Below are 14,529 nucleotides of genomic sequence, written 5' to 3'. Positions count from 1 at the left end.
AAAGCGAAGTAAAATAAACCAAATCACTCAATTAATTTCTGAAATATGCTACGTATATTATATTTAAGGGCTACGTAAAACCAATGCAGGGGTAACTTATATATTTTTTTTCAAAATAAGAATCCTTCTCAATATATCTACATTGATTAACAGAATATTTTAATAAATTTATTTACAATACCCCCCTGATAGAACATTTAGGTACCTTTCTGGTAGTTCACCATCAAAACTGTAGACTTACGAAGCTCTGGCGACTCGAGTCATCAAAATAATCGCCAGGCGCGACTCTATAATAAGAACTGCAGAGCTGCAGAACCTCCAGATCGTTTTAGAAAATATTTAGCGTTGAAATTTGCTAACGAGTCATTCCACGCGAAATCAACACAGCCCCCAACCTGACCATTTCAGATCATCATGAAATTTGGGGAGTTGAAACTATGCATGGAACTTAGTAACTGAAAATTTTGACTCGTTTGTCTTGTAATTGCAAAGTTAAAAGGTCAAAGTTAGCAGAAATTGCCCTTTCTGAGCTCGTTTAGCAGCACTAACTGTGCTGTTACTCTGCTCCTATTTGGCCTAGGAAGCTGAAATAACGTTTGTTGTGCAGGGAATAGAACAAGCTTTCCAATTACTCTATGTGATCAAAAATATCCGGACACTCACTGGAATTAGGACGTGAAGTTCGAAGCATCCTCCATCGGATGCACTGGCAATCAATACCATGTGGGGCCATCCTTGACCTTGATGACAGCCTCTACTCTCGCAGGCATACTGGCAATCAGGTGGCGAAAGGTATCTTGGGGAATGGCGGCCCATTCTTCGCGGAGTGCCGAGATGAGATGAGCAGTGGATGTTGGTCGGCATGGTCTGGCACGAAGTCGGCGTTCCAAAACATCCCAGAGATGTTCAATGGGATTCAAATCGGGGCTTTGCGCAGGCCTGTCCATAAGTGGGACGTTTTTCTCTTGAAACCACTGTCCCACACAGCACACAGTGTGGACGGGCGCATCGTCATGTTGAAACACGCAATGAACATCTGTGACCTGTTCTTCGATGGTAGGCAGCATGAACATTTGTAAAATGTCAACGTAATGATGTGCCGAGACAGTACCATTCAAATCAACGAGGGGACCAACCCCCTTCCAGGAAAAACATGCCCACACTGTCAACCCAACTCTGTTGGCACAACACAGGATGCTAAATGTTGTTCATGAGGCATTTGCCCCACTCACACACGATCATCTGATCGCCACATGGTATAACGCGATTTGTTACGCCACATTGCGGATTTCCACTGTTCTAACGACCAGTTGTGCCTCTCCTTACACCATGCGTGACAGCGCTTCGCATTTCGTTGGGTAATGTGGGGCTTATGGGCAGCTACTGGTCTATGGTAACAGAGTCGTCGTACGTCACGTCGCAAGGTCATCCTGCTAGGATTACATCCTGCCCTGGTTTGGAATTCCTGTGTAATGATGGCGATCGTTGATTGCCGGTTCTCTCGTACTACCCTATTCAACACTCGGCGGTCTCTGTCTGTCAACATGGGCGCTCGGCCAGAACGTTTTGCGGTTGTACACGTCCCATTACGTTTCCACTTCACTATCACATCGGCGACAGTGGATTTCGAGATGTTTAGGAGGGTGGATATGTCGCACACTGACTTGTTACTCCTGTGGCACCCAATCACTTCACCACGTTCGAAGTCTGTAAGTTCCTTCAACTGACCCATTCTGCTGTCTCGTGCACTGTGCTGCCTGTAGTGGTCCCTTGCTTGCCTCACCTCACTGTAGATGGGTCCACTATGCACAACACACATTTTGACTGGTGTCCGGATATTTTTGATCACATAGATTATATTTAACACGCCTACATTGGGATAAAAATAAAATTTTGTCACTTGACCTTCATCTTTGACCTTGAATATCTTAAAACATGTCATTGCAAAAAATCGTGAAAGAAATATATTTTTTGCACCATGCTATACTCTAACACACATGAAAGAACCAAACTGGGAGTTTAATAGGATCAGAAGATACAAAAAATATGTATATCTATGTGACTGACGGTTGTTTTGGGTGAAGTCCTGCATTCATTTGGAACGTGTTAGTCGAGATAGAAGGAAGTCATTGTAGAGGGAGTGGATCTTTTTGAGCTTGGAATGGAAGAGAAAAAAACAAGTGCAAGAGGAATTTATTAAGATCATTCAATCAAGGCTAACTCCTTGTTACGTCACTTTGTATTTGTTGTAATAATATAAATATAAATATAAATATATGAAGACTTATTTATAGTACCACAGACATAAATGAAACACATGCAAATCTTCATATAAGCTAGGTGAGACAAAGGTGGCTTCTAGGACAATTTACAAATCTCCAATGACAGATAAATTTATGAAATTTTAAGAAATAACTCTTGTAACTAATTAACAACATGTACCATATAAATATTTTGTAAAATTGCTTGTAACTTTTTTCTTTTAAAAAAATACAAAATCATTACATCTGTTCCCAATGTGGCCCATGGGTACCAAGGGTGGCCCACTGCTTTTCGTAGAAAATGTTGCTTGTACTCAAGGAAACATATTTATTCATGTTTATTCATTCCTTTATGACTTATTAGAGAAATTGTTAGTCTCACACTTTTGATTGGTAACATGCATTATGTACAGTAAAGACGCATAACCGACCTCCGTGGCGAAGTGGTTACTTATTGACGAGCCCTCGTATGTATAATGATTTATCCAGGCTTCCATCACTTGGCATTTTGTATTTGAGTTGTCCTAACATTGGGGACCATTCCTGGTAAAAATATTTTCTTTAGTATTTAATTTCGGGTTGGAGCAAAATTTTAACTAATTTCACCCTACTGATTGTCTTCGAAATTAATAAAAGAAGCACTTTAAAAAAAATCACTTAAGTATTTAACATATTAATAACATTTAGTGATTCATGAAAGTTTGTGCAAATTGAACATTATTAGGTAATATTTAGCTAATAATAAAACGTATTTTAATGTGAAAGAAAGTATAAATTCCAGAGGCTAGTGTAACCAGTTCCCATGAGCCACCTTAGGAACTCGCCTCTGGACTACGTTTTTCAACAAAAATAGGTATCGTTCCTTTGACACAAAAAACATTTTTACAGTGTAACTATGTGATCAAAAAGATAATTAAATGAGTTTTCAAAATATGTATATATTATTAACATTTGTTAATTTCAAGGCCGTACACACACACATTTCTTACTTACCTTAAAATAACAACGACAACTAATCTGCTCGATCCCTGACACAAAATGGCTGCTGGCAGCCCGAGACAGTTCGTTTTTTGCATAGTGCACCAGAGGGGGACTGGGTACATTGATGTAGTGCCATTTGTTAACTTTGTTAAATACTATTATAATTTTTGTAAAGTGGGCCATCTTGGGAACTATGGCCACCTTTGGCTCACCTACCTTATTGATTTTACTACAAATAATGATCACTGATTGTGGGTAATTTGTTTGCAAGTTCCAGCAGAACGTAATTACAGTTACTTCTAAAGAGTAATTTGCCGATCACTGACCTAACCAGGAGTTGAACATACAGAGCATTCCCTGACATTCGCTACGAGACTCGGCGGCAAGCGGCCCGGCATCAGCGCTTGTCTTTCCCGGTGAACAGGTTCGCGACAGTCGCTTATATTAAACCTCGTAAAAAAGTTTAGAGTAACAGGGTCAGTTCTGAATAAAAGTGGGACAAAATGGGGAAATAAAATATACAAAGACAATCCGCACACCTCCGTAAGTTAAAAGAGAGTATTGTACGAAAAATCGGAAGAATTACAGTAGACGAACTTGCACGTGTAAATGCCAATTTCCTTGGGAGATGCCAGGAATGTGTTGCAGGAGAGGGACATCATTTTCAACACCTTTTGTAGTCAAGGTTAGTACACAATATGAAAACTAATTTTAATAGCCGACTCTAGCGACTGTCGCTGGCCCGTTCACCGGGAAAGACAAGCGCTGATGCCGGGCAGCTTGCCGCCGAGTCTCGTAGCGAATGTCAGGGAATGCTCTGTAGAATCAACTACGTCACGAAGGCCGGCCAGTAATATCGATGTTGAGGTAATATTATATGTGTTCGGTTCGCATTGATTGATACATCCACGAAAAACACAGGGGCGTGCTCAGAACTTCTGGAATTGGAGAGGGAGGCTGGCGGTAAGAAGAGGTCAGTTAGCCCTTTACGTTGCCAACGGGAGGTTAATCCTGGCCCAAAAACCCTCACACCAGTAGTCATCGTATCGCTTTCTGTATGGGCACACCGCGGGCTTTGTTTGACAAAATCCTAGATAAGAAGAACACATTATTAATTACTTAGTACCTTTCCAACTGCCCTACTTCCTCTAGATAAATAAATTCGTGACGAATTACTTGTCATATCTGTTTGACAAGCTCTTGTTCATTTCTTGTTTGTTTCAGATATCACTGGATTGACTCACTTTTTTCAGGTTACGAAGTAACTGGGTTTCTTGCCCTTGTTTCACAGTTAGAGGATGTTTCTTTTTTATAATTTTCCTTGGCTTTTGTTTAATTGTAACTTAGGATGCCAAGTGCGTCCATTTGGTTCAGTCCCGTCTCGCCTCGTGAATAAGGACGGACGTCTCGTTTTCGTCTCGATCTTGAGGGACAAGTGTTGATCTCGCGTCTCGAGTGTCAAGAAAAATTTCCAAAGATTTAAAGAGTTACTTATTATGCATATAGACAAAAAATAAAACTTGCCGTTTCTGCATATTAAGAAATGCATATTTATTCATCCTTAATAGGATCGCACTACAATTCCAGGGGTCCCGGGTTCGAATCCCGGGATGTTTGTGAATGTCCATTCATTAATTCCATCACGTCATTACTCATGACCATCTTCGCAAATTATCCAAAAGTGGCACAAAAAAAGCGAAGTAAAATAAAGCAAGTCAATCAATCAATCTACCTTAATAGGAAAGTTTTCCTATGCAACCTTCAGGATTTCAGATGTCGCACCTTACGTGTCATGTCAGCGTGGGATCCACTTAATTTAATCTCATGTACCATCTGATATTTTCTTCTTCCCGGGATCCTTTCCCCGTATACAATTCCATCCAGCGCTCCTTTTAGCAGGCAATTCCTTCTTAGCTAGCGTCCCAGCCAATTTCTTCTCTTTTCTTGAAAACTTCCAGTATCGCTCTTCTTCCTTCAACTCTTTCTAAGGAGCGACCTTTCCAGAAGGCTCTCAAAAGTCAACCTCACTTTCGCGTACTACATGCACGCCGGTAAAAGAAATGTTGTAGGCAAACGAGATATCAGCGTCAGGAGGAGAATCTAACAGGTCTGTCGACCCCCTTGGAAAGGATAATAATTTATCAAAATAGATAATGTCTGCTCCATCGTTCATTTCAAGTTACAATAAAGTTTTCTCTTTTATTGGTAATAACAGATATAAAATTCAGTTAGTTAATGAAACAGAATAACGAAATTGAAAATTGCGTTAGATCGGAAAAAAATGTGTAAAATACCATTTAATTCAAAGAATAATTGGTTCCACAGTTTTCAAAATTCCAAAAACTTTCCACTAACTTTTGTGTGTTATTTGGTATATTTTCATATTCTACCCGAGATTCAGCACCCCCTATTCTTATTCTGCTAGCTGGAATCTGAAGGTAGATGTTAGATTCAAAATATAGCAATCAGTAAGAGCTGTCAGGAAGACCAACAAGTTTGTTCCTAACGAAGATTGTCGCCAGGTGAAAATCACCGAACTGCCATTAAATGGCAATGTAGATCATTTGAGGCCGTGTCGATAAAACCTCTCTGGACATTATTACAGGAAGCGAACGACCGATGACGGGGAAAAGCATAGAATCTGGCGAAAAACTTCCTCTAGGAAAATTCAAGCTGACCTACCTAGAGACCCACTTGCATGATTTGAAATACTGAAGTTAATTTATTGGCAAAATTAATTTGTTGAATAACTCGTAAATTAACACACTGGCATTCCTAAACCCGAAGGTTTATTGCCCCTGTAAAATATGTTTCCCAACCTATCCCGGACAGAATCAATCCACTCTTGACCATCCTTACGAATATCCATCTTAATATTGGCATTCTATCTTCGTCTTGGGCTTCCCACAGGGCCCTTATCATCAGGCTTCCTAACAAGAAGCCTGTAAACTTTTCTATCCTCTCCCATGGCCTGCCTAGCGAAGTCTTCCTGATTTAAATATTTAAATAATATCAGGGGATGAATATGGGTTCTGCAGTTCAGTATTATTATCGTGTTCGCTAACCTCAGGATAAAAGGATCGTGTTCGCTAACGTCAGGACAAAAGAATCGTGTTCGTTAACCTCAGCATAAAATGGTCGTGTTCGCTAATCTCAGGATGAAAGGATCGTGTTCGCTAACAGGATGAAATGGTTGTGTTCCCTAACCTCATAATAAAAGGATCGTGTTTGCTATCCTCAGGAAGGAAAGATTTGTTCGTGAACCTCAGGAAAAAAGGATCTTGTTCGCTAACGTCAGGAAAAAAATAATCTTGTTCGCTAACCGCATGACACAGTAACCAGAGGAAGGAATTCAATTTCCCCTCATCCTACTTCACAAAGCTGGATGGGCCGGGGTGGGGGGAGGGGGAGATGAAATACAAAGTTCAATGATGGTTGTACTGCTTGAAGAGTCCAAATTCCAACCTGATTAAACTGAAATAAATCCTGTACCAGAGACGGACTTGATATGTCGGTCCATTCTTCCAAGGTTTTCATCTCGTAATCTTCGGATGCAAGAAACATCTTAAAGGAATGCAGGTCCTTCTTCTGACTGTCACAACAGGGTAATGCGGAACCCTGGCTCCTCTCCAGAACCAGGTGGTTGCCAAAAGGGTTTCAGAGTTAGTCCGTGGCAGGTAAAAGCCATTCCAAAGACGCAGTAGACGAAAGCGCTTCTGTTTCCTCCTGCTGTAAACATTCATGAGTCACATATGCTGTTTGTCTGCTCTGGCAAAAATCCTTATTTTTTTTCTCTTGGTAACGTTTGTCTTACCGGTGACGCGGATAACCGTCAAGTTTAGATTTTGCTTCATTTACAAAAGGTTGAATTTATTACTAAGTGTTGGATTCCAAGCAACATTGTCGTGTGTCGCTTTGGTCTAAAAGTTACTTTAGGAAGAATGGCAAGTAATCAATTTTGTGACCAGGTGAATTCGGAAAATTTATGTAAGCAAAAATTAATACAGCAGCCAGAGATGTCCGGTGACATTGAATTAAAATTAGTCAAAGCGTTTAAAGATGGCGGATTTAAACCCACAAAACTGGAACATGTAATTGCCACAGCTGATTCTGGTGGACATATATTTTTCTTTTTTATTAGATCATCTTACATCGCAGCCAAATTACCAGAGTAATCGCAGTTAATTAGTCGCTTTTCTGCAACTTTTGACTAATCCCAACGATGAGGATGATTGATGATATGATGAAATTGATGGAGGGGGACGCTCACAAAGAACACCTACGCCCAATCAGCGATTCGAACCCACGACCCTTGGCGTTGTAGCGCGCCGTTCTATCCACTCCTCCACGGAGGTCGGCCGTCGTTCCATTATGAGCATCCCTTCATCAACAGCATCTAATCATCATTCATCCTCCACGTCACCAATAGCGTAAAGAAGCAGAGACGTGAATACAATAAGAATAATACACTATATCTTCCCCGGACAGAATAGAATACTGAATGCAAATCTTAAATACTTACAACTTTAGTCCTGCAACACTATGTTATCAATAGTTTTAAAAAATGCGCAATTTACAATGGACAATGGAATAAACACTTAGATGTTCTTACAACTTGTATAGATGTATGGCCTTTTAGTCCAGGCAAACTAAAGCAATTTTCCATCAAACCTGGGCAAAATTGCTTCAGAAGCTTTTTAAACAATTTCTAGCTCAGGAATCGTTGCTGAATAACATATCCAAAATCAGACTAAATCGGACCACGTGAAAAACCCCAAAAACGGATTTCGAAAAGGCGGACTGCTATTGTGAATTTCCTTACATTGTACGTTAATTTGTGAACAATTTTTAATATTTTGTGTATTATTACTTAAAATTTGTGTTTTTTGTTGTGTCAAATTATATTTTGCCTTTTAAGAATGAAAATCTCTGAATTATGCGCAATTTGTGAAAGAAAATTGGTAAATACTTAAATAATAAATACTACAATAAACTTGATAAATACTGATAAAGCCGGCTCGTGTATGATTTGCAGTTGCAAGCTATGCTGAAAATTATCTCCATCATTGCAGCAGCCAGACATCACAATTACCTCAAGCCCCTAAACCCGTGCAAAAAACATTGTTTGTCGTCTGAAAATCCAACCGTGCAGAAAATGTTTCTGGGAGGTAAATTTGTGACAAGATGAAGTGACAGATTATGGACCGGACTCGGATTGAATTTTCGTTTGAAGTCCACTTTATGCACAGAAAGGCTAATTGGGGCTGGGCCTAAAGTTTAAAGTGGGGTCCGAACCACTATGTGCCTCCATCGGGTATCGAATCCGGTACCCTGTGTGCGACTCGAATCAGACCTCGTGGCATTCCCTGCAAAGCAGGTGAGGACTCACACGAGGAAACGGATTTACAGAAATCCAGAAGGCAACATGGCTGTTTTCCATACACTTGTGTTCCACTTACAACTTAGTAATGCAAGCATACACCAGAGTTTTGATGAAGGGTAGTGAGCAACACAATGAAATGCGAGAAACTAGACAAACGAGGTACCGTAATGTTATTTTTAAAAGGAATACTGTAGAACGACTGGAATCCATATTCTCATTCCATTTTGACTCAAGTTTTTTCAACACTAGTACAGCAGTTAATTTTGATGAATTGCATTACATTGGTACGGATATCATATTCAAAATAATTGAGAAAGATTGTGTTAAAATATTCTGCCAAAAGATTGACAAAGTGAAAATCATAGAATTTTCTGTTGCTGTTGCGTTGTAGGTCATGTCGGATACGATATACAAGTAGATGCAGGACTCTTTCAGAGAATTACGACTTTTGCCACGTAGATGGCTACAGAGGCTTTCCTACGAACAAGGGGTTAATCCTCAGAAGACTATTAGGAATGATAATTTCAGCGCCGGCAAGAAAGAACACTCCCCAGCTAATGAAGAAAACAACCAAGCAATTATTTCCCTTATTGGTGAGACGTTGAAGAAGCATCGGTGTGCCGTGTACAACGCAGATGAGGATGCTCATGTGGTCATCGTTCGTGCTGCAATCCCATCATCACAAAATGCAAGTGTTTGTACAACAGTAATAGAGGGAAGAGGCTGACGTGCTTCTGTACCATGGCAAGGACAATGGTTTCAAGTCGTACTATCGCAGTGACATAAGGCGGGGACCATCTCCCAATACTGTGTACAATATCCTCGGAATTCAATCATTGTTGGATCGTGACACCCGCAAGCTGCTCCTGTTTCTGTACGTTTTCACTGACTGTAATACCATACCAAGAATTTTTCTGGCCTCCCCGATGGCGTGGTTATAACGTCCGTCGCCTTGTATTCAGTGGGCTCAGAGTTCGATACCTGGTGGAGGCACGTACTGGTTAGGATCCCACCTTAAACTGCATGTCCAGTACTGATTAGGGTATCTCCGAATAAAGTGAACATAAAACAAAAATTCAAAACCACATCCAGAATGTGCTAGATTGGGAAATCCTCAGCATTAGGCAAGTTGATGACGGTAACTGAACTGCGTTCAGCTGCAAATTTATTTAATTTACATTGCTGCCAACATTCAGATATTGAAGCCGTTGGAAGAAAATCAATGCTTCTGTTGTATGACTGCGAGTCGTTGGAATCCACAAACGAAATATATTAATTGAAAAGATAGCTGCAGGTATATCGTTTGTTACACCCGAGTGTTTGTCACCTAACGATTTGTCCACAAAGTACCATAAATTTCGCACACACTTTCAAATAAGAATCTGGAAGTATAGAGAAGAGACGATCGAGGCAGAAGGGTGGAGGAGGTATGTAAAGAATAATTCCTGCTATGCTGTACACCCACTAAATCTAGATTTCCTCCTTAAGATGATTGCTGTTCCTGCACGTCGATCCTTGGTGATACTTTACGATGTGGATGCAAGCGTAATATATTGTCGTCTTCAATAGCTCGTGGCAAATGGTTGCAATAATAATATGATGTCAGTTATTAGCGTACACAGGATTATTTTTTTGGAAGGAGAGCGGGGGCTGGAATTGTATAAATGGGCATTACTACGTTCTACTGATTTCGTTTATTTGGAAGTTTCACTCAACATTGAACTCTAAGGATTAATTAAAGAGGGATTAGCATTTAGCACTTTCGTTTTTCCCAAATTCTTTGATGCTTCCATTTAAAAATTTTGATTTTTCTCAAAATTTCTGGAGGCACTGTAGCCCCATCCGGCCGCCTTCCCCCCAATGTGTAAGCCAGTATTTACGGTGATGAAGACGATTAATTAAACTTTGCCAATCCTTAGAAGTTCACTTTATAATTAAGATAACTTAAAATAATTTTATTTGAAGTAATTGTTATTTTCTCAATTTCCAACTTCTATAAATAACTTTTAATATCAAAATTTCATAATAAATGTTATATTGTTGAAAGATAGTTTTAGTTTAAATATTATTAAATATAAATAAAAGCATTACCTCTCTCTAAAATGATTAAATTACTTTATTTTTGCCTTTAGTAGAAAACAGTCAGTCCGCCATTTTGATATCTGTTTTTGGGGGTTTTCCCGTGGTCCGATTTTGTCTGATTTCGGATATGTTATTCAGCAATGATTTCTGAGCTAGAAACTGTTTAAAAACCTTCTGAAGGAATTTTCCCAGGTCAAAGTGTAAATTACCTGCACAATTTGGAGCTTTCCTTAAACACTGTTCTCTTGCATTCTCAAATAAAATTGAATTTTCTAGTTTTCTCTTTAGTTTGAATTCAATGTTATTGTCAATTCAAGTTAAAAATTAATCAGAATATATATTTTTAGTTAGGTTATTTACAGTTCAATTATTATGCCTATTTTCTTATGTACTGATGAATTACATTTCAGTATTTGATCCATATTTATAGCACTTTATAAATAACTTATTGTACTGCCATCTATTAATTAATACAAATCATTAATGTTGCGAAGCGTAAGTCAGATACAATATCCTATAGTCTTTTATTGCACCTATTATTATATATATATATTATTTATATTATTATTGTAATTATTACCACTGTTATTTTCGGTTATTTTATGTCGCTTTTCTACATCATTGTTATTCGTCAGGGCGAGTTTAAAAGTGTAAGTTAGTGTAAAAATGACCCTTCCGTACCATTTCTGTGAAAATATTGTTGCATAAGAGAAACACATCTCTCCTTATCTACGTAAAAAAGTGAATAATTTCCATAAATGTGAGATTGAATTGAATTGTTGCTTTGAGTCCACTTTACCTAGGTATACACAGATAGGCTAATTTGGACTGGACCTACAGTTTAAAGTGGGATCCAAATCACTATGTACCTTCACCGGGTCATAAATATGAGATAGTAGCGGCGATTGAGTGCTAAGACTGTGGGGGCAAGGACAGTTTACTTATTCTTGGTAGACAAGCCAAAAAGTTGCAAAAAGTCGGGAAGGAGGGGCACTGCCCCTCACGCTACTCGTAATCACCGCCACTGTTGTGAGAATTAGCTTATTTTTTATATTGATTTCTACCAAACTATTTCAATACTACATACGTTTTAAAAGTGCACTTAGTACTGCATCAGAGGCCTCACCGAAGGCGCAGTGGTAGCGTCGTTGCCTTATATTCAAGGGGTCCCGGATTCGATACCCGGTGGAGGCACATAGTGGTTCGGATCCTACTTTAAACTGTAGGTCCAAGCCCAATTAGCCTCACTGTGCATAAAGTGGACTTTAAACACCAAATCAATCAATCTATCAAATCAATTATGTATCAGAAAACGAAAATCGCAGTTTCCCTTGTTCAGCGCATTTGCACGGTTAGGATAACACACACATTTCAATTCTCTATCAGTGGAACAAAAAGACTGTTAAGCAGTTAAAATGAATTCTATATCTGTTGAAAACATGTCGGAATTTCTGTGTGCTAAAATATTGAGCGTTTCTCGCGCCGGCAGCTCAAAGAACAATGAATACTAAACAGTAGAACCAACAATTTGTAGTATTCTTTGCTAATTTTAAAGAAGAGTTACGTTTAAAAGTGAGAAACTTCTCTCTTGGTTTCCATCAGAACTAGATTAACTGTATAACATATACTTATGCTCTGTAGAGTGGGATGCATAAGTATTACCAATCAAATTGTCTATCACCCTGTTCACTACTCTCTTTGTTTTACGAGAGCTTCAACAATTGAAACAAAACGCTGAACAATTGACTAAGAACGTATGCTCCAGCATACGTACACACACGGCTATTAAAAACACGTAGGATGGCCGAGAAAATTGCCGGCTTGGTAACAGAGCGGCCGTTAAGTGGTCGACCTCCAACCGAAGTTCTCGGGTTCGAATCCCGGCCTTGACATGGGTATTCTTTGTGAATATCGCTTCATCAATTTAATCTAATCATCAATCATTCTCATCTTCGTGATTAGCCAGAAGTGGCAGAACAGCGGGGGTTAAATAACAAATATATGTACAAAAAATTGCAACAGCTAGAGAAAAGTTAATGAAAATTGCTGAGTAATACTTGTGCATCCCACTGTACAAATACTTAGGAACGCCTGGCCTGACCCTATCTGAGGACACCCAAATGTCAACTTCTCTTCCACGTAATACACCCTGGACATCATTTTTCAGGCTAACAAAGCTCAGACGTCTAGTCTCACGGCCACTATAATGTTCTATGTGGGTTTTGTCGTGTCTTGTCCACGTGTCTCTGTGATTGTCCATTCACAATTCTCATTTTATGATCTTTCATCCCCATCTTCGCGATTAGTTAAATGTTGTAGAAAAGCAAAGTAAGATAAAGTAAAGGAATCAATCAATTTATAGATCTAAATCGAGTAGTAGTATTTGTGGTATTATAAACTCAGGAAAGTATGAACCCCCCTCAAGCAGATTTGGCTATACTTAAAACAAGCTCAACATGCCCATATGAGCTTTTTGCTCAAGTGTGGAACCTTGTCTAATCCAAGATTTTTGTAAAAAATGCCCTTCGGAAAGTATGAACCCCCTCAGATTGATTTGCCTATACTTATAAAAGGCACTTCTGTGAGATTGTTGTCCATAAATTTGTTAAAAATATGCCCCTCTTGATATTTTTTTTGGCCACACTTAAAACTAGGCCACCCACACCCATACACACCTACACCCACCCACACCCACCCACACATATTTACTTCCGGTCCACTTCCGGTCCACTTCCGGTTTGCCTACTTCCGATCCACTTGTGGCCAAGTTGTGGCCTATTTCTACTTTTTTTTATCCAGCATAGAGTTTTGATTTGAACCCCAAGAAATTGTATATAAATACCAATGCCAAAAATATCAACACACATACACACATACACACACACACAAAGCATAGTGTTGAACCCAGCTGATATTTTTATCCAGCATAGAGTTTTGATTTCAACCCCAAGAAATTGTATATAAATACCAAAGCCAAAAATATTAAGTGTATATACACATACACACATACACACACACACAAAGCATAGTGTTGAACCCAGCTGATATTTTTATCCAGCATAGAGTTTTGATTTGAATCCCAGGAAATTGTATATAAATACCAAAGCCAAAAATATTAAGTGTATACACACATACACACATACACACACACAAAGCATAGTGTTGAACCCAGCTGATATTTTTATCCAGCATAGAGTTTTGATTTGAACCCCAAGAAATTGTATATAAATACCAAAGCCAAAAATATTAAGTGTATACACACATACATACACACACACACACACAAAGCATAGTGTTGAACCCAGCTGATATTTTTATCCAGCATAGAGTTTTGATTTGAATCCCAGGAAATTGTATATAAATACCAAAGCCAAAAATATTAAGTGTATACACACATACACACATACACACACACACAAAGCACAGTGCTGAACCCAGCTGATATTTTTATCCAGCATAGAGTTTTGATTTGAACCCCAAGAAATTGTATATAAATACCAAAGCCAAAAATATTAAGTGTATACACACATACACACATACACACACACACAAAGCATAGTGTTGAACCCAGCTGATATTTTTATCCAGCATAGAGTTTTGATTTGAATCCCAGGAAATTGTATATAAATACCAAAGCCAAAAATATTAAGTGTATACACACATACACACATACACACACACACAAAGCATAGTGTTGAACCCAGCTGATATTTTTATCCAGCATAGAGTTTTGATTTGAATCCCAGGAAATTGTATATAAATACCAAAGCCAAAAATATTAAGTGTATACACACATACACACATACACACACACACAAAGCA

The 14,529-nt window shown here is 38.8% G+C and overlaps 2 protein-coding genes across 2 annotated transcripts in view; one reads left to right on the top strand and one right to left on the bottom strand.

Moving 5' to 3' along the window:
* Nucleotides 1-14,529, top strand: part of LOC145994823 (cGMP-dependent protein kinase, isozyme 1-like) — a 331,858-nt gene that overhangs the window by 140,763 nt on the left and 176,566 nt on the right. The window lies entirely within an intron of this gene.
* Nucleotides 1,229-1,819, bottom strand: LOC145995042 (uncharacterized). The gene has a single exon (XM_083131574.1). The coding sequence runs from the start codon at nt 1,817-1,819 to the stop codon at nt 1,229-1,231; it is 591 nt and encodes a 196-aa protein (XP_082987700.1).

The sequence above is a fragment of the Lepisma saccharinum genome, chromosome 11 (assembly GCF_977018435.1).
Source record: "Lepisma saccharinum chromosome 11, izLepSacc3.1, whole genome shotgun sequence".
NCBI classification, from domain to species: Eukaryota; Metazoa; Arthropoda; class Insecta; order Zygentoma; family Lepismatidae; genus Lepisma; species Lepisma saccharinum.
Note: the sequence above shows the minus strand (reverse complement) of the source record. Positions and strands in the feature narration are given on the sequence as shown.